The sequence below is a fragment of the Anolis carolinensis genome, chromosome 3 (genome assembly GCF_035594765.1).
Source record: "Anolis carolinensis isolate JA03-04 chromosome 3, rAnoCar3.1.pri, whole genome shotgun sequence".
NCBI lineage: Eukaryota > Metazoa > Chordata > Lepidosauria > Squamata > Dactyloidae > Anolis > Anolis carolinensis.
Window position 1 is genome coordinate 50,070,374 of NC_085843.1, and position 20,263 is coordinate 50,090,636.

At 39.9% G+C, this 20,263-nt stretch overlaps 1 protein-coding gene across 11 annotated transcripts in view; it reads left to right on the plus strand.

The window, feature by feature from the left end:
- Positions 1-284: 284 nt before the first annotated feature.
- phldb2 (pleckstrin homology like domain family B member 2) overlaps positions 285-20,263 on the plus strand; it is a 92,657-nt gene continuing 72,678 nt past the window's right edge. For 10 of the 11 annotated variants that reach the window (XM_062974885.1, XM_008107766.3, XM_062974889.1 and 7 more), the window contains exons 1-2: positions 285-410; positions 17,427-17,527. In XM_062974885.1, coding sequence (XP_062830955.1) covers positions 17,485-17,527 — 43 coding nt within the window. In that variant the 5' untranslated portion in view covers positions 285-410; positions 17,427-17,484. Of the gene's footprint in view, positions 411-10,541; positions 10,664-17,426; positions 17,528-20,263 lie in introns of all 11 variants that reach the window. The other variant, XM_062974886.1, reaches the window with a different exon arrangement.

Here is a 20,263-nt window from a genome sequence, read left to right on the forward strand (position 1 = left end):
GAGAGTTATTTTAAAAGACTGGTAGCCAGATTTTGTTCACTTTCTGTTCAAATTGTCCACAGCAACCCCAGCTATTTTATCTCAGCCCCTCTCCCTCTCTGCCTTCCTCCCTTTCTCTGTCTTCTCTCTCTCTTTCTTTCCCTTTCTCTCTTTCTCTCTCTCCCCCCTGCGCGTCCCTTTCTCTAGACCTGGTTCCCGGCGGGGAAGGAACCATTGTAGCGGGGGAGGAGGCGGCGCCTTTGCTGTTGGTGGGATCTCCGATGGGCGGGACGGATGGCTGCTCGGGCTCTGCTTGGAAGAGGAGGAGGAGGAGGAGGGTCTTGTGGGTCCGGGAAGGAGCCGAGGGAGTGGGTCTGCCTGTCTACCTGGCATTGTAGCGGCCGAGGAGGATGCCTTGGAGGCAGGAGGAGGTGAGTGGGGAACCGCGCGCTTTGGACTCTCTTTCTCTCCCGGGAGCGCAACGCGTGCAACAGGGAGCGAGAGGTCCGGCAATGGTGGGAGAAAGCCCATTTTAAAGAATAAGATCGTGGGTTTTTTTGTGGGGCTGACAAGGAGCAACGCTGGGCAGAGAGAAAGGGGAAGGTCCTGAGTCCGGAAATCCAGCAGAAGCCCGCCAGGGAATGTTCAACTTTGCCCTGGAGTTTGCTGCCTTTTTTTTTGTCCAAACGTGTGTGTAGCCCCATCTGTTGCAAAGCAGCAACTTTCAGAGCCGTCTCAGTTCGAATCCCTTTCCTCCATCCCCAACAGCCAAGCAGATTGGCTTTGTTTTCCACGAGGCAGGGATTTAATTGATTTACGGGTCGCTTTCCAAAGCGTTTCAATCTGGCTGCCCTTTTCTATGGAGCAAGCTGTGATTTTCAGCATCTGCGCCTTCCTTTCTGCTCAAGCGGGGATGGGGCTTTTGGATCGCTGAACCCTCTGCTAAGAAGAAGGGAAAGCACAACCAAACGCTTGGGTTCATTTCCATGTTGTTTTCTTTTAAAAAGGTTAGCTATTGCCTGTTGACTTAATCTCCAATCTGTTATCTTCCTCTGGGAATCAATCATTCACCAGAGTGTTGCTGAAGGCATTCATGGTCAGGATCACTGGGTTGCTGTGAGTTGTCCGGGCAGTGTGTGGCCATGTTCCAGAAGCATTCTCTCCTGAAATTTCACCCACATCTATTTCAGGCAACCTCAGAGGTTGCGAGGTCTGTTGATAACTAGGCAAGTGGGGTTTATATATCTGTGTAATGTCCAGAGTGGGATAAAGAGCTCTTGCCTGTTGGAAGAAGGTGTGAATGTTGCAACTGACCACCTTGATTAGCATTGAATGACATTGCTTGGCTGTTTCCTGCCTGGGGGAATCCTTTGTTGGGAGGTGGAATAAAGAACAACACTCAAAAACGGGAATTCCAGCCATGAAACAATCAGGGCCAGCTAATCACCTATGGAGCCCACAGTGGCACAGTGGATTAAACCCTTGTGCCAGCAGGACTGCTGACTTGAAGGTTGGGTTACTGACCTGAAGATTGCCTGTTCAAATCCAACCGGGGGAGAGCGCTGATGAGCTCCCGCTATCAGCTCTAGCTCCATGCAGGACATGGTGGTAAAAACATTAAAACATTCGGGCCTCCCCTGAGTGATGTCCAATTCTCTCTCTCCAGAACTGATTTGCAGTTTCTCAAGTCACTCCTGGCATGAAAAAAAAGCTAATCACCTCCCAGCAAAGGATCCCCCCAGGCAGGAAGCAGCTAAGTGTTGAAGCTACAAGGCTATCCAATGCTAATCAAGCTGGCCAATTGCAACATTCACAATTGCTTCAAACAGACAATAGTTCTTTCTCCCACCCTGGACATTCCACAGATATATAAACCCCACTTGCTTAGTTTTCAACAGACCTCAAAACCTCTGAGGATGCCTGCTATAGATGTGGGTGAAACGTCAGGAGAGAATGCTTCTGGAACATGGCCATACAGCCCAGAAAACTTACAGCAGCCCAGTGATTCCGGCCATGAAAGTATTGGACAACACACTAAACTGTTTTCTTCCTCTGGGAATCAATCATTCACCAGAGTCTTGGTTAGGAACTGGCTGTGTCTGGGAGGCAGGGAGGGGATTAGTGCTCGCCTTTATGAAAAAATCCCTTAGCCATTTCCTCTCACCCCCTTATTATTTGATTTAAAGCACTTCCTGCAAAGGGTGGGTGTCTTAATCATTCTTTTGTGTGCAGCTCCAGATTATTCTTACTTTCCCAAAAGGATCTGCTCCACGACGCTTTTTGTGTCCCATTGTCTGGTCCCCTGGGAAGGCCCAGCACAGCATCTGTGCCCTGAACGTTGGGTCTGGACGGAGAGGCTGCCTTCAATTTAGTATTCAAGACTTTCTCTGCAGGAAGCAAGTGAAGATGTGATTTTATGGCTTATATTGAAAGACAAATATGTTGGCTTTTGTCAGGAGGGTGTTGAAGCAGGAAGTAGAATATGCCAACCTCGATCTTAAAATGCAGATATTGAACTTTTAACACGGAGAGACCTTCTGTTAAGATATGTTAATATGCTACAGCAAAGGCACAAAAAGAGGTTTGGGATACTGTACTTTCAATAGATTTCATTGTGATATATTTCTGTAGGTGTATTTGATGCATGAAGTGTTGTCGAAGGCTTTCATGGCTGGAATCACTGGGTTGCCCTGAGTTTTCCGGGCTGTATGGCCATGTTCCAGAAGCATTCTCTCCTGACATTTTGCCCATATCTGTGGCAGGCGTCCTCAGAGGTTGTGAGAGTGTTGGAAAACTATGCAAGTGGGGTTTATATATCTGTGAAAAGTCCAGGATGGGAGAGAGAACTCTTGTCTGCTTGAGGCAAGTGTGAATGGTGCATTTGGCCACCTTGATTAGTATGAAAATGAACAAAATCTGGCTACCAGTATTTAAAAACTCTAAAATCAGGACAGTAAATAAAGAACAACGCTCAGAAAACACAGGAATTCCAGACATGAAACAATCAGGGCCAGCTAACACCTCCTAACAAAGGATTTCCCTAGGCAGGAAGAAGCCAGACTTTGAAGCTGCAAAGCCATTCAGTGCAACCCGATGCATGAAGTGCTCTTAGTTGGCTCAGTTGGTTCCTAGTATTCCTTTTTCCCTCTTACAAAACTCTTAAGTCAATCAAGTTCTCTTTAAGGTGCCACTAGATTTTTCTTTTGTGACGCAACAATCACAGGATTATTAAACTGAAGTAACTGTTGGAGCAGAGTATGATTTCTCTCTACTCTGCTTGGTCCACTGGGCAGATTGTTGGAGCGTGCATGTTTCATCTCTGTAAAAAAATAAGACTGACTTGTACAGCAAATGCAGTTCTTAAACAGATGCAGAAATGCCTTGTGTCTGCTTTTTGCCCTTCTGTTTGTAGTGTCTGACGGGGAGCATGTCAACTACTTATGCATTTCTGTGGACTTTGCTTTGTCCTATAACTATGGCCCCTTCCACACAGCTGAATAAAATCCCACATTATCTACTTTGAACTGGGATATATGGCAGTGTGGACTCGGATAACCCAGTTCAAGGCAGATATTGTGGGATTTTCTGTCTTGATATTCTGGGTTATATGACTATGTGGAAGGGCCCTAGGATAATCATCAAGTGAAGCACAAAATAGTGGCAGAGAGGGGCAGACTTCTATTTCGAATTCAAAGATCAAGGCACACTCTAGAAAAGTTTTTCTTATCAAAACAGATCTCATAATGCCTTCACAGAAAAATCTGTTCGTAGTTTCATGTGTGCCACCCAAGTTGTGTTAATTTCTGCAGCCTAACGTGACTAACAGAAAAAAAATGCCATTGCTGTTGTTACACAACTGTGGACCAGAAATAGCTGATAATCTATTCCAAACAATTTAGATATCCCTCAGTATTGCACCAATATATATGATGGTCTATGCCAGTAGTTCTCAACCTTCCTAATGCCGCAACTCTTTAGTATAGTTCCTCAAGTTATGGTGACCCCCATCCATAAAATTATTTCGTTGCTACTTCATAACTGTCTTTTTTTGCTGTTACAAATCGTAATGCAAATATCTGATATGCAGGATATATTTTCATTCATTGGACCACATTTGGGTAATAAGCTCAAATTTGAATACTGGTGGGGTTGGAGGGGATTGATTTTGCCATTTGGCAGTTGTAGTTTCTGGGATTTATAGTTCACCTATAATCAAAGAGCATTCTGAAATTCACCAACAATGGAATTGAACTACACTTGGCACACAGAACTCCCATGACCAACAGAAAATACTGGCAGGGTTTGGTTGGCATTGACCTTGAGTTTGGGAGTTGTAGTTCACCTACATTCAGAGAGTGCTGTGGACTCAAACAATGATGGATCTGGACCAAACTTGGCATGAATACTCAATATGCCCAGATGTGAACACTGGTGGAGTTTGGGGAAAATAGACTTTGACATTGGGGAGTTGTAGTTGCTGGTATTCAGAGTTCACCTACAATCAAAGAAACCTTGAACCCCACCAACAACAGAATTGGGCCAAAGGACAGGCAGAGAGATCTTCAGCCTTCTCTGCCATAGAGGTCACCTAAGACCATCAGAAATATGTGTTCTCTGATGGTCTTCGTCGACCCCTCTGAAGTCCTCCTGCGACCCCCCCCCCAGGGGTCCCGACCCCCAGGTTGAGAAACGGTGGTCTACACTGAGCTCACTCTTGTTAGAGCTCCAGCAGGTAGGAAATTCTGTTTATATGAATGAATGAGACTTTACTTCTATCTCCCCAGTAGGGACTCAGGGTGGCTTACAACATATAGAGAAGCAAATATTCAGTGCCATATAAAAAACAAGAGATAAAACCCAATTAACATTTAGATAAGCAACAAAGAAAATCAGACAATTGAACACAGACCAACAAATTCACATTATAACCATTTCATATTTAGCAGATTTTTAAAATTTAGAGTATGAAGCAGGGCTTGGAATTCAAGCAATGTTTCTGCCTTTATAGAACCTGTTTAACCATTGTAAGAAGTAAGTTACAGAGCAATGTCACCAGCCAGAGCTTCTCATCCCTGCTCTGATCCAGCTATGTGGGAGGTTGAAAGTATGCCTGCCTCTTGTAATGAGCTCTTTTACATATTATACAGCCCATAATACAGCAGCTGCTCCTTCACCATAAAATAAGGGAGCTGTCAAAATGTTCTCTCTAGTGAGGAAAGATTAAAAGTATTACTTGCTGGCCCAATAGTAAGTTAGAGTGGAACACTGGCAGTATTAAAATTTGAAAGGCAAAACAGAAACAAATGAGCTTATATCAGTCCAAGCAGAGGCAAAAAATGAATTGTAGATTGTAAAATGTGGTTTTGAAAGGATTCCTTAAACCTCTCAGTTAAAATAATTTCAATATTTTCAATCAGTGGCCTAAAATAGACTTCACATTTGCTTTCCTTCAGCTTTTATGTCTATGTCACCTGTCGACTTACGGTTAACCTATGAAATTGATAGGATTTTCATAGGCAAGGATTAACCAGAGGAAAAAGTCATGGCAGTCAGTAGCCTACAGCATCTGGTATTTGTTGGCTGTATCCCATCCAAATACTAATCAAACGAGACCATGCTTAGCTTCCAAGATCAGATAGAATTTGGTGCCTTTATAGACTCTATGGTAGTTTCATCTTTATATGTATGAATACATTGTGACCACTTTATCTATGAAACTGGTATCCATAGTTTTATTTATCCATGTCCCAACAAAATATATCTTCTACGCTTTGTTGTCTAGGGTACTTCTGCACTAAGCACTTATCCCAAGACTGATCCATTGTGGCGAATGCTAGATAGGCCCCAGGATGGTATAGATTGCCACTTCCTTGGCCGCTACAGAGATGGAAGTCCTGACCATCTAACGCAGTGGTTCCCAACCTTTTTTTGACCAGGGACCACTCTCCAATATTAGTGTCAAAAGGGTTACGAATCAGTTTCAGATCAACTTTAGATTCAGTTTGGTTATTTGGGGTGCTGATTCAGAAAATTGCATTGGATAGACCACATCAGCTTTAGTTTCTGATACAAAACATATACCATGCAGCAGTCTCCATTTGCTCGCCCACAGAAAACCATATTTAATAATATAGAGCTGATGTGGTCTATCCAATGCAATTGCCAGCTCTGTTGAAAGGAGCGGAAATAAAGAAATAAAGAGGAAGGAGGTTTGCGGACTGGATTTTTCTTCTTGCGGCCCACTGGTGGGCAGCGGCCCACAGGTTGAGAATTACCAATCTAACAGAGCTGATCCTGATGTAGTGCCATCCAATAGTCATCCCTTCGTTTCACAGAGGCCAGTGGGCCAGGTGAGGGGAGGAATCAATCTCCTCTCTCCCCTCCCTTCTCCAATTGCCCCATTGCTCTAACTAGTATCACTCTAGGCAACAAGCTACCCAAATGACCCATGCCATACCTGTTGGCTCCTGCGATAGGGAGAATGGGAGGGAATGATGAATGTCATCCCATATCCCTGGGTTGCCCAAGCTTGGGAACATGGGATGGCCATGGAAACAGTTGTGGTTGGTTCCACCTCAGGACAGACCCATGGTTTATATGCTCCCAAAGTTGTGGTTTGCTCCGAATTTTGGGGAATTTGATTAAAGCGGTTCAAGACCACATTAAGCAGATTTGGCCCACAGTAATCGGAATCAGCTCCATGAGTTTTTTTTAGCCTCCACAGAGCTGATTCATGGGCTGCTCATGCTAAGTGGTCAGTGTAGATGTGCCCTAGGTCTTCCAGTACGACTCCACAGTATTTTTGGGCCAGGAGTCCCTCAGCTCAATAGGGTTCACTATTATCCACACTTTTGCATATCTTGTGAATGTTTAGATTTAGTCATGTTTAGATTTTTTTTTTCTCAAGCACTCCAGTTAAGAGAAATCGAATGACTGATTGTTTGTTGGTCATAAGAATAGGGGAGATGTTTGCTTAGTTTACATTTTTTTGTGCAAACATCATTAATTTATCCATTTTTATTTACCCTACCAAAAATCATAATTTCATTGAAAACCCCTAATTCAGTAATGACTTTACATTTCTCTGAATACAGAAAATGTGTATATTAGCGAGGATAATATTAATTCCCATTCATTCGGATCGAGTGAGTTGCAGGGTATTTTCTGATCCTAATGAGGAGTCTAGTGTATTGAAATTTAGCACTGGGGTAGGATTGGTTAAGATAAAGATATGATTTTTGTGCATTTTTGTATCTCCAACCTAATGTGAGAATATCCTCATGACTAGGTCAAATCTAGTGATAACCAAAGTATGTAACTTCTTTGCACCATGGTTCATTTAGAAATCCATGTAACATTTTTGTCCCACTTTGCAGCATTGCTTAGAACAAAAAGTAACCAAGAGGCCAAACAATTTGTTTGTTTGGATATTTATACCAGGTTTTTTTGGTTTTAAATTGGTAAAACTTGGATAGTCCCCAGTGTGAGCTAGTTTAAGAAGGGACCACATCAATTCTGGATGACAAGACAACACAATAGGAAATGAAGGATCATTGCCCTTCCCCCAAATTTTTCATTTATGCTGATGGGATATGGTTGATTTCTTGCAGGAACGTGAACCTCTCTCAGATTCCTTATAGTCTGATGCATATTTTTTGCTAGAACTACTTTGCATTTGAGTCCATCCATCTTGCCCTCAATTCTGAACAGTTTCCCAGTTCATGAGAAGGAAAAACATCCCAACAAAATGATGATGATGACACTTCCAGACTTCACTGTAGTGAAGATAGTTTAAGGGTAATGAGAACTACTGGGTTTGTGTCATGTAGCATTTTGTGGTAGGATCTGAAGGCGCCCTCAAAGTGCAGCCTTCCAGCTGTTTTTGGCCTCCAACTCCCAGGAGCCTTAGCCAGCTTGCTCAATGGTCAGGAATTCTGGGAGTTGGAGGCTGAAGCAACTGGAGGGTTACAGTTTGAGGATGACTACGTTATACCATGGAACCTTTTTGCACAAGTTTGCTATGTCACTCACATGGTTTTTTTAAAAATGGTAATTGGTCACTGTTTCAGCAATGGTTTTCTCTTTGCAACTCTTCCATAGAACCCAGCATGTTGAGCTATCTTGTGATGGTTGTCCCATGGTTTTTCCCTTCTTAGCTGTTAATCTTGCCAACCTCTTCAAAGTTAACTATAGTCTCTTGGTTTCTCTGAATAGAGAAAGGTAAAAGTTTTCCTGACATTAATTCTAGTTGTGTCCGACTCTGGGAATTGGTGCTCATCTCAATTTTTAAACCAAAAAGCCGGCATTGTCCATAGACACTTCCAAGGTCATGTGGCCGGCATGACTGCATGGGGCACTGTTACCTTCCCACCGGAGCAATAATAATAATAATAATAATAATAATAATAATAATAAACTTTATTTATACCCCGCCACCATCTCCCCAACGGGGACTCGGGGCGGCTTACATGGGGCCATGCCCAGAACAATACAATATAACAGAATATAAATAGAACAAGTCATAACACATTGAACAATACAGTAAATGATAATATACACTACATTACGCAAAATCAGAAAAACAGTAAAACAAGGGCGGGCCACATGAACACTAAGTTAAAACTTGGGGTGAGAAAAGAAATAAGAGTAAAAACCACAGAGAACAGGGTCATAAAGTAGTGGTGCAATCTGGAGGACAGATATTGGAGGAGAGCAGCAGAGGGGATGTATGTCGTAATTACTCTCCAAAAGCACAACGGAAGAGCCATGTTTTCAGGTCTTTCTTAAAGGCTGCTAATGTGGGGGCTTGCCTAATTTCACCGGGCAGTGAGTTCCACAATCGGGGGGCCGCAGCAGAGAAGGCCCTCTCCCTTGTTCCCACAAGGCAGGCCTGAGATATTGGCAGTGGCGACAGGACAGTACCTGTTGATCTACTCATATTTGCATGTTTTCGAAGTGCTAGGTTGGCAGAAACTGGGACTAAAAGCAGGAGCCCACCCCACTCCCGGATTCGAATTATCAATTTTTCAGTCCGCAAGTTTAGCAGCTCAGCAGTTTAACCCGCTGCACCATCCAATTAATTGAATTCTGGTTAATGGTCGATGGCTTACAAAAATAATATGGCTCAACTGCCATCAAGTCACCAGTTGACTTATGGTGACCTCATGAATTTCATAGTGTTTCTTAGTCAAGGAATTACTCAGATGTGGGTTCTTTTCTTACAGGTCAGTTTTCCCCGCTCTGAAATATAGCTTACAGCACCTGGTATTTGCAACTGGTAGTCTCCCATCCAAATACTAACCAGGCCTGACCCAGCTTAATCTGCAATATCATGCAGAATCTGGTGCTTTTAGGTGGACTTGACTCTGACTTGACTAGATAAAAGCAGAGTAATGGTTGAACTAATTATTTCCATATTGTAAAAAATAGATTTAACAGTGTTCCAGGATTTTCATGGTTTGGGATTACTCAAATTACAACTCAATCTACATTGTGCAGCTTTATCCTGGATTTGTTATGATAGTCTCTTAGTCTATATGACACAGTTTACTTAGATATGCTCCCAAACAATCCCAGGGGCCTTCCAGAGACAGGTGTATTTAATGAGATCACATGGAACTGGGACAGCACAGCCATGGACTCCATTCAACTAAATTATGTGCTCCCTGAATGGACCTTCCATATGTCAAATGGTAGCAGTGCCAATTAAATTAATTTTAGTTCCAGATTTGAGCACAACCAATTGTTGAAAAGTCACAGGAGGAAAAGTACTTCTGCAAAGCACTGTGACTGAATAAGCCCATACAGGATTTCACTCTAAATTGTTTAATTGGCATAACAGTTGCATTCCACTATGTATGAACTTTGTATTTGAAATGTGTGAGCCTCTTGCATGGAATATGAATGTTGACTTAAACTAGATATTTGATTTCAATTTCCCCCTAAAGAATACTGAGAGTTTTACAATACATTTCTAAATCAACCAGAAAATAAGTGTCTGGTGACACAGAATTCTTTATTTATTTTAAATACATATCCGTCATTTTCAGATTGAATAGGTTGGCTGTCTTTTTTCAAATGTCTAGCAAATTAGCAAAACCTACCAAATATTTTAATATTTACAATAGTGTGTGCATATGCTTATTATATATACATGTATAATATATATGTGTGTGTGTGTGTGTGTGTGTGTGTGTATGTGTATGTGTATATATATCACAGCTAAGATAGCATTACAAATTATTTTCCCATTGCAGCAGATATCAAAGAATTATAAATAAACTGTGTACTCATAAAGAGATGCAGCCTTTGCAATGTTCCACATGATTTCCTTTGAGGAAAGGAAAAAGTCATAAGAGCTTCCTTTGCTAGACTTTTCCAACATTAGAACATGTTTGGTGTTTCAAGTACAGTATTTCTCACTAGTAAAAATGTAATTTATGTATAGAAGCTTTAAGTATGTATGTGTGTGTTTTAAAATGCCACCATTCCCAAAATGTGGAATATTGTTATTATCATACTTCATAAATCCACATATCCCAATGTATGCTGTATTTTTGCAGAGCTTGGACATGATACTTTTTGGACTGTAACTCCGCTGTCAGAATCTTCCAGTCACTCGCTAGGCTGGCTGAGGAATTCAGGAAGTCCAAAAAGTAACTTCCAACTGTATGATATGGATGAGGTAATATCCTTGCCTTATCTTTTCGATTGTTTTCTTTCTGAAGCCTACTTTTCTAGCATAGCTGGAATGCCATATTGACATTAAAGAGAAGTGTAGGGTTTTAAGAAATGGTTGTTTCATTGTGTATGAGAAATGCATTAAAAAAGCAAAACCATAAGTTGTATGCATGTGTCTTTGTGTGTTTAATGGAGAAGATCTGAAGTTTATATTATCTTTTGATTTTTAAAGCTGGAATGCCTGGACTCTTAAAAGTTTGTTTCTGCAATATCATACAGTTGTGCTCTTATGCAGAGCACAACTATATGACCAATGCAGATATCACATTTTCCCTATTAAGAGAAATGCTGCAATTGATGACATATAAACATTATGAAAGGTGATTTTTTTTAATCGTGTCAGAAGCGAACATACTGCAAGTCGCTTCTGGTGTGAGATAATTGACTGTCTGCAAGCACATTACCCAGGGGATGCCCAGATGTGTTACCATCCTGCTGGGAGGCTTCTCTCATGTCCCTGCCTGGGAAGCTAGGGCTGACAGACGAGAGCTCACCCCATCTTGTGGATTCGAACTGGCAACCTTTAGGTCAGGAGTTCAGCTGGCACAAGGGTTTAACTCATTGCACCACCATGGCCCCTTGAAAGGTAGCGGTTATCCTTTATGTCAAAACCCATCTTCACAGTAAGTATATACCGTAATACAAAGTACTCACAATGAAACTCAAAATTTTTGTAAAGCAGGGAACCTTCAAATTGATAGGTTTTGAGACTTTTCCTGTGTGTGTCACCTGTTGTATCACCTTTTCTGTAAATTTTTTACAGGAATGACATTTGTTGCGTATGTAATTTCTGAATTCAAAATTTGCTTTCAGGTGACAAATACATGAAAATGATGTGTGATTCTTCTGTTCATTTAATGCTTATGAGGTGGAAACACATATTGCAGTGTGCCATATGGGTTGAATTTGGCCTTTCCTTCCATCCTTGTCAGCTCACTTTGGCATGTTGCTTACATTTATATCTTCTCGGCATATTGAGTGAAGGAACGTGGTACTCTGTCAGTCCATTATGAATCTGTCATATTGCACTTGCTGAAGCTCTTTATAAATAAGAAAAAGAAGTGCAATTGGACAAAATTGTAATATCAGGCATCCTTCAATTTAGAATGTGCTAAACAACATGGACCACACCTGCATGGGCCACTTTCTCTTAAAAATTACACATTATCAATACATTAAAGTCCTATTTTGACTCTTTTTGTTGTATTAAAATCTAAGCATTGAAAGAAAATGATGATTTATGGATGAAGCTTGATATTTTCTGTAACAAAAATATTTTTACTGTATTATTATTCTGCTTCATTTTGCAACTCTTTGTATACAGACTGAGTATCCCTTATGTAGTATTCCAAAATTCAAATAATCTAAAATTGTCCAAATGGGTGGCCAAGATAGTGACAACTTTCTTGCTGATGATTCAGTATACCCAAATTTTGTCTCATATATAAAATTATTTAAAATATTGTTTATAAAATTATCTTCAGGCTAAGTGTATGAAACATGAAATGACTTCTTGTTTAAACTTGGGTCCTATCGTCAAGGTAGCTTATTATTCCAAAATCTGAAAACAAATGGAACACTTCTGGTACCATGCATTTCAGATAAGTGATACTCAACCTGTTCTCCAAAATATGTTCTGAGAATTTTGGAGAATGATAAGATATGGGATTTACAAGGGAAGCCAGGGACATCCTTCCCTTGTAGGAACTGAAGAGCCTTTTGTTAACATGTTAATGCTTTTGGAAGCAAGCTTTAGGCTCTATTGTATTGCTACCAACATTTTTCCAGATTTTATTTCTAATAGTAAAAGTAAAGGTTTCCCCTTGACATTAAGTCTAGTCGAGTTTGACTCTGAGGCTCTCATCTCCATTTCTAAGCCAAAGAGCTGCCGTTGTCCATAGACGCCTCCTAGGTCATATGGCCGGCATGACTACATGGAGCACCATTACCCTCCCGCCGGAGCGGTACCTATTGATCTACTCACATTTGCATGTTTTCGAACTCCCTAAGTTGGCAGAAGCTGGGGCTAACAACGGGAGCTAACCCCACCCCGTGGATTCGAACCGTCGACCTTCTGGTCAGCAAGTTCTGCAACTTAGCGGTTTAAACTGTTGCACCACCGTGGCCCCCTTTATTTCTAATGCTTGATTATATATCCTCAGCTGGTGAAATAATTCTAGCAATGTTCTTTTCTCCCTGCTTATTATGTTTATTTTGTCAAACAAGTCTCCCCCAAACTGGTGGCCTCCAGGTTTTTTGACTTATAGTTACCAATATCTATGTTCTTTAGTCAAACTGATCATACTGGCAGGAATTTATGTGTCTTGGAGTGCAGAACACCTGCAGAGCATCTCATTGTAAATGGCTGCATTGGAATATTCTCCCATTTGGGAAAATATAGTTTTGGATATTTTTTTAAGGTCCCCTCTTTCTGACTTTCTCTTTACCCCCTTATTTGGAGATGTACATGTAAAGAACATTTCTGAATGAAACAAAACAGAGAGGCTGTAACCCATTTCAAGCATAGTAGATTATGTTATTATGCTTATGTATGAAGAGAGGAAGCATAAATGTAACTTGTTTACCCTCATCTAAAAATAACTAAACAGTTACCTTAATAAGGTTATAAATCTAGAATTAAATCACAACTGTCTTGATCTAGCTTCGGGTATAAATAGTTGGTTGTTTTCCAGGTAACTGTCATTTTTAATGAGGCTCCTAAATTGCTTTGCACCATAAATTTACATTCTAGTTTCTGGACAAAGCAGATTAAGATGCTTCCTTTTGTATCTGGCATAGAACAAAACTGGGTCTTTGAAATAATTTCAGGTTATTCTGAATGTTAGTGCAAATACTGTAGTAATCAATTTTTTCCTTTCAAGAAGGAAGTGACAGAGTTGATATCTGTCAAATACCAGGAGATAAATTGGCACTGAAACAAATCTGATACTGACAGCTTTCTAGAAAATATATTTTGTGGAGCGATCATTGTCAATCATATAAAACATTGATATGCCAGAGAGTTCAAAAGCAAAAGATGAAACCTGTACTGTAGGGAGTTTGCTTGTCCTGAAGTTCAGAACAGATTCTATCTGAAGAGCAATATGCAAAAATAAAATAGTAAATGCTATACATTTTTAAAGCAATGGCAGCTGGTGGGCCCATGTCAGATGAATAGTGAATATACTTAGGACTTTAATCTTTATTGCTAAGGAGTTTTCCAAGGTGTTGGTTTTATTGGAGGAAAGGGTTAACATCTTGCAAAGTTCTTTTACTATTCCTGGTGAGCAAAAAGGTAGGAGATGAACAGGAGATACCTGTGTCAGAAGATGCATAGAAGCCACAAGATGCTTCCACAATGTGAGATTATAAAACAGTGTCACAAGGCATACAAGAGACTTTTGGGACTGAGATAGAAGTACTGTCTGCCTCTTTTAGGAACTTGGTTGTAGGCTGGACAAAGAGGTCCAGACTCCCAGCTTTCCATGAACATCCAAAGACCCCAAATACCATATGTATTCTTAGCAGAATAGGAATGTTTAGCTGGTTTCATTAGGACTTTTCTTTCTAACCTAGGCTGTATTTATAACTCATGACTACAGTACTTCTGAATAAGTCTTGAAGGAAGGTGCCCTCAAGCGCAGAATATATTTTTGCTAGTCTTAAGATTGCTTATTCAGAATAAAAGTTTTCTTGAAAAGGTCACTTCTCACTCTGTCATCATGTGCCTTACATACATGTGTGTGTTTGTATGTATAAGATTCTCATCTCTGAGAAGGAAGGAAAGTCTGTAGAATCAGAGATAGGGAAAAGTACAAACCCATCAATAACCTCCCATTGCTACTGATAGACTTTGGTTTCTCTGCTCTACTCAGGAATAGTAGATGGGATTGAACTTGTTACAGTAGTCCTATAATATTATTTTCTCATTCACATTCATTCCTGTCTGGAATAGATATTAGGTGTAATTATATCTATTGCTGGACAAGTTTTTATGATTAAAAAACAGTGTTGAGGGACTAATAAAATAGCTTCTGCCAGTTTGCCGTTGGGACTTTGCCACCTGCATCAGTAATATTCTGATGTATATTTATTGAGCTTGGTGGGACTGATTTCTTTCTTGTTCTGAAAAGCAGATGTTGAGAATCAAGTTCATTTTAAAAAAAAAACAAAGCTCTATATTTCTGTGTAGGAACATAGAAAGCTGGTTTGTGGAGTCAGACTTACTGGTGCATCTACTGCTAACACTAATTGGCAGCCCTATTTCAAGTTTGATACAGAAGTCTTTCCAAGCCTTACCTGAAAATGCCAAGAATTCAAATTAGTTTCATATGTGTTAAAAGCATACACGTGCATTGAGCTCTAGCTCTTATATGCCTGGCAATGTGATGGTTTGGATGTAATACTCATAAACTATATTTGAATATTACAACAATGCATTTGGTTTACCAGTTTTCCCACTCCTTCAGTGCAATTGTGATGAGGAGTTTGGAGATATTTGCTGCCAATTTGTTTTGCTGATGCTTTCCATACTCCAATAATTGGAAATGGCCTCAAATGACAGCATATGAAATTGACTTGGTTTCACCGTCATAGTTAAGTTTAGCCACAATTTGAGATTCAATGATACACTGCTCAGCAGCTGATCTAAATAGAAAATAAAAGTTTTGTATCTTGTCAAAGTCAAAATGAGGAGAGATTTACAAATGCAATTTATTTGGACTACAATTCCAGAATGCCTCAACCAATCTAATTTGGGATTCTGGGAAATGTAGTTCAAAGGTTTCTCACCTCCCAGACTATACTTGCAATACTGCATTTGGTTGCAGCCTTTGCCTCACAGTCTCTTGACCTTATTGTACAATAGCAAATAATAAAAAAGGTAAAATATAATAAAATGCTAATATTTTTCATGTTGCACAGAAAGTGACTTGGTGCTTGTCATGTTTTTTTTTAGTTCCTCCTTCTAAACCTTTTACTTGCATAGTTGCATTTTTCTTTGATTAGATAAAATAATAAGCTTGGTTAAAAATAATAACCCTTATTTTCCTTTGGGTAGGATTGCCTTAGAGATTCCAAGTACAAATAATTCACCCACTATGTTTTTTTTACAACTTGGATCATGGATTCGTTTTGATGAAGGATTGTTTGTAAAGCTAGAGCAGTTGGAATTAAACTTTGTTTCCATTTTCTTATACCAAGAACATTTACATTACATCTTTGATCTTTCTTGAATGTTCTTCAAACATTCCTGTCTTAAAACATGTACATAAAGAAACTTGTTGAGATAAAAGTATATTTTTTGATATTGGAAAAACATGTTGGGATTGCATGTCTGTGTGTGGTATTGGCCGGAAATTAAATGTGAATCATTATGAGCATTCTTTCATTATGATCCTGTCTAACTTGATACATCTTCCTTTTCTCATAAGCATCTTTTGGAAGTGATCTAAAAAATTCTAAGGCTGGCTAATGATTAGCCTGTAGCACTTCATTTATTTATTTATGACTATTTTTGAAGTACTGTCATCTTTTATATGCCTTTTGGATTGAACAGACTAAATATTTGGATAAATAGCTGAAAAGAGAGATCTTGTAAAGGAGCTTTGATCAAGAACGTCTTGATGCAATGTCTGCATTGGCATAACCAATTGGAAACTGCATTTTGCTGTCTACTACAACCTGATGACCTCTAGATCAGTGGTTCTCAACCTGAGGGTTCCCAGGTGTTTTGGCCTACAACTCCCAGAAATCCCAGCCAGTTTACCAGCTTGTTGGGGTTTCTGGAAGTTAAAGGCCAAAACATCTGAGGACCCACAGGTTGAGAATCACTGTTCTGGAAGTATATTTTCTTTCACAATGATCAACACTGATAGGTCCGGAGAGTCCTAGAAATGTGTTCTTTCAGGGAGGGAAAGTGTTTTATGTAAAAGAAAAGTGTTTACCCACTTTTGCAGGGGTCCTATGCCCCCATGAAAGTGTACAACTTTCCATTTCAAAAGTAGGATGTAATGTTTTAACAAATAGAATCATAGAGTTGGAAATGGCCTCAGGGGCTCTCAAGTCCAACCCTTGCTCAGTGCAGGATCTCCATCTAAAGCTTCAGCAGCAGCCAGCTGTGTAGTCTCTTTGAAAATGTCCAGAGAAGGAAATACCACCAACTTCTAGGCAATTTGTTCCATTATGGGCACCATTATGGAACCAATTGCTGTCAAATAGTTATTTCTGATGTTCAATCTAAATTTACCCTTCTGTAACTTCAAATCATTATATCTGGTTCTATTGTCTAGGGCAGCAGAGAACTGGCCTGCCCCCTTTTCTCTGGGAAAAGCCCTTGAGATAGTCAAAGAGTGTAATCTTATCTCTCCTTGGTCCTTCTCTTCACAAGCTGTTCCTTCCAGCTTTCTTCATGCATTTTGTTCTCCATAGCCCCTGTCATCCTTGTCTATATTTTCCTTAAAATGAAGCATCCAGAACAGGACTCGGTATTCCAGTTGAGGCCTGAATAATGCAGAATGCAGTGGTACTATTGCTTCCCTAACTTGGAAACTGTGCTTCTGTTAACATAAGCCAAAATAGCATTCGCCTTCTTTGTTCCTTATGTCCAATTGCTGACATATGTTCAATTTATAATAAATGAAAAAGTATATTTTAAGGAAGTTTCTTAATATTTTTATAACCTGCTTCTGTCTTCTGTTTATTTACAGATGGAAGAATTTCTATAGCTGAATCTAATTTGGTTGTAAAGATCGAGCAGATGACCTGATGTCCAGTAGGAAGAATCTTTCCTATGAGAGTACTTGGACAGGTAAGAGATCTATTACTTACCTATATTTAAAGGGGTGCTTTTTACCATCTAATGATTCTGGTATCATTAAAATTTCTATAACAAAGTCTGTAGGATGATCCAAGTCACTTCATGCATGCGTACTCCAAAGAACTTTCAACTGTATTCAATTATGCTTACTACCTATGTTTAGGATTGTGGTACCTGCATGGCTTTTACATAGAAATATATTTCTTTTTGTTGACATTTGAATACTGCTGAGTCTACAGTCACCTGCCCTGAGAAAGCAGATATGTAGGAAGCTAAAGAGTGTCAATATATGTTTGACCAGGAAATCTTTGCATACTCAGTGATGAGGAAGGCATTCTGCAGCCATAGTTAATCAATTTAAACTCTGGCTGACCTCCAGCTGGAGACTGTTCTTCTGACACCTATGAAAACAAGCTGTTTCTTCTCTACTAAGCCATTCTTTAGGAGTAAAACCCAGTGCTGAATATATCAGTATGGTAAGAGAAGGAAACATCTAGCTAGGAGGACATATCCTATTTTGCATTCGTGTTTTTCTCTACTGCACTTCAGTTCAACTAGTATTATTTGAACCACCGCATCACAAAGGGCTAAAATCAGTGACATGCACCACTTTTAGCATAGGCCTCCCATGGAGCCGTTTGGCTCCCATCACGTGTCGGCTCTGTGGGTAAAGGAGGGCAGAGCCAGTGCATGTTGCCATACAATCTATGTGGGGAAGCTGCTGCACCACGTTGCTCACACTTCCCCCATTTGATTGCTCTCACTTGGATCTAGGCAATACGGGGCGTGAGGCACCGGATTCCACACACTCCTATATGAACGGAGTGCTGCCACTGCTGGCTGTCTGACAAAGTTGTAGTGTTCACTGTACAAATTGGAAGATTCTCAACTGGCTCTCCTGAAGGCTTATTTGAGGTGCAGAAACAGTTGTAGTGGGTCCTATACTGTGTATATTCACACTGCAAAATTATAACACTTTGATACTATTATAACTGCCATGGTTGCATCTTATTGAATCTGGGGGTTTTGATTAGGTGAAACGCTTAGAATTATCCTCTAAGGAGTTTCAGTGTTCTTCTTTGATCTTCAGCAGTACAGCTCTCCAGAAGAGAATTCTAAGTGTTTCTTCCCACATTAAAGTTTTCAGGATTGAGTTGGATGGAGTCATGGCCACTGAAGTAGCATCAAGAATGATTAACTGTGCAGCACAGGTGCAACAGAGTGTTAGGATAATCACATTGCTAGGATACGTTTCTTTCATTGGAATTGGTCTGCATGATATGTTTTGGGTTGGGCGAAAGAGGCAGTCACAACACATTTCTTGCCTTTCCCCCTATATGAGATTAACAGCTTCTTGGCCTGTGTGCAGGCATGATTCCTATTGATGAAACAGTGCCACAGTAAATGGTCCTTCTAATGCTACTCTCCATACCCAAAACCACTCTAGTTAAAGAAGAGAAGAGAAAGGCTTGGATGGGAATTTAATTGAGGAAATGTGTACCCAGGAGAGTTCATTATGATACATATTGGGACTACTTAATGCAGTGGTTCTCAAGCTGTGAGTCCCCATGTGTTTTAGCCTACAACACCCAGAAATCCCAGCTGTTAGTAGTTGAAGACCAAAACAGCTGGGGACCCACAGGTTGAGAACACTGACTTAATGAAAATAATGTGTTTATCTGTGTGTACCTTCAAATCACCTGTCAATTTATGGCAACCCTATTAATTCTGTCAGGTTTCTTGGGCAATGAATACTCAAGAGATGGTTTTGCCTGCTTCCAAGATGAGACATGATCTGGAGCCTTCAGGATATTTAGATCTATGTATGTAATAGCTCCTGAGCGTGCCAACGCTGGATCAAAGAATTTGCACATTACAGGTTTCATTCACAAAACAGTTTATTTAAAATCTTTCATTCAGTCAGTGAATGTATGATGGGGGAGTGAAATCATGCCTTGATATGAACATATGCTTGATATGAACACATTCACTGGCTATGCTGCTAGACAGATACAGAACATATTTCAGTATGATTAGTCTGTATCCTATAGAAGTATGCGCATAAACCTCTTTCATATTGAGAACACACTGCTGATAGGAGGGGTAGTGACTGGAAGCATTTGGACTGATGTGGTGATCAAGTGTATTGTCACTTAGAAAACAGTCTATTTAACCAACCATGTCAGCATATTCTTATGGACAAAAGACGTTGTGAAAACAACATTCAATTGGTAGATAAATATCTTAGGAGAGTATTTGCAATATGTAAATGGTTCACGCAAATTCACTTAAACAAGTCATGATCTTCTGACCTGATATTTTTAATCTTTCTCCATGTAAATTCTGGCTTTTTCTATGTAAAGGAAAATAAATTCCTTTTGAGATCTTGTATAATTTTAAAAGTATTTTTGACGAGAAGCTGGAAGAGAGCTTATTTTGCAAGCAGGAGTCTGGTTCAGTCTTGGCATCTTCAGAGAGTCAGGAGAGATACTGCCAGTGAATGTAGGATATACTGACCTTGATATACTTGGTTTGAGTTGCTACAAAATAGCTCCCTGTGTACTCAAAAAATCTTTAAAATGCCATTGGTATAATCATTTTCAAGCCTGTAAATATGTTCTGAATGTTTTTGTTCATCTCTGGAAGAAATGTAAAACAAGAGATAATTATTTTTTGTTATTGTTTCCACATCTGCCATGCTTGTTGTTAAGAGTTTCCATTTCAAGA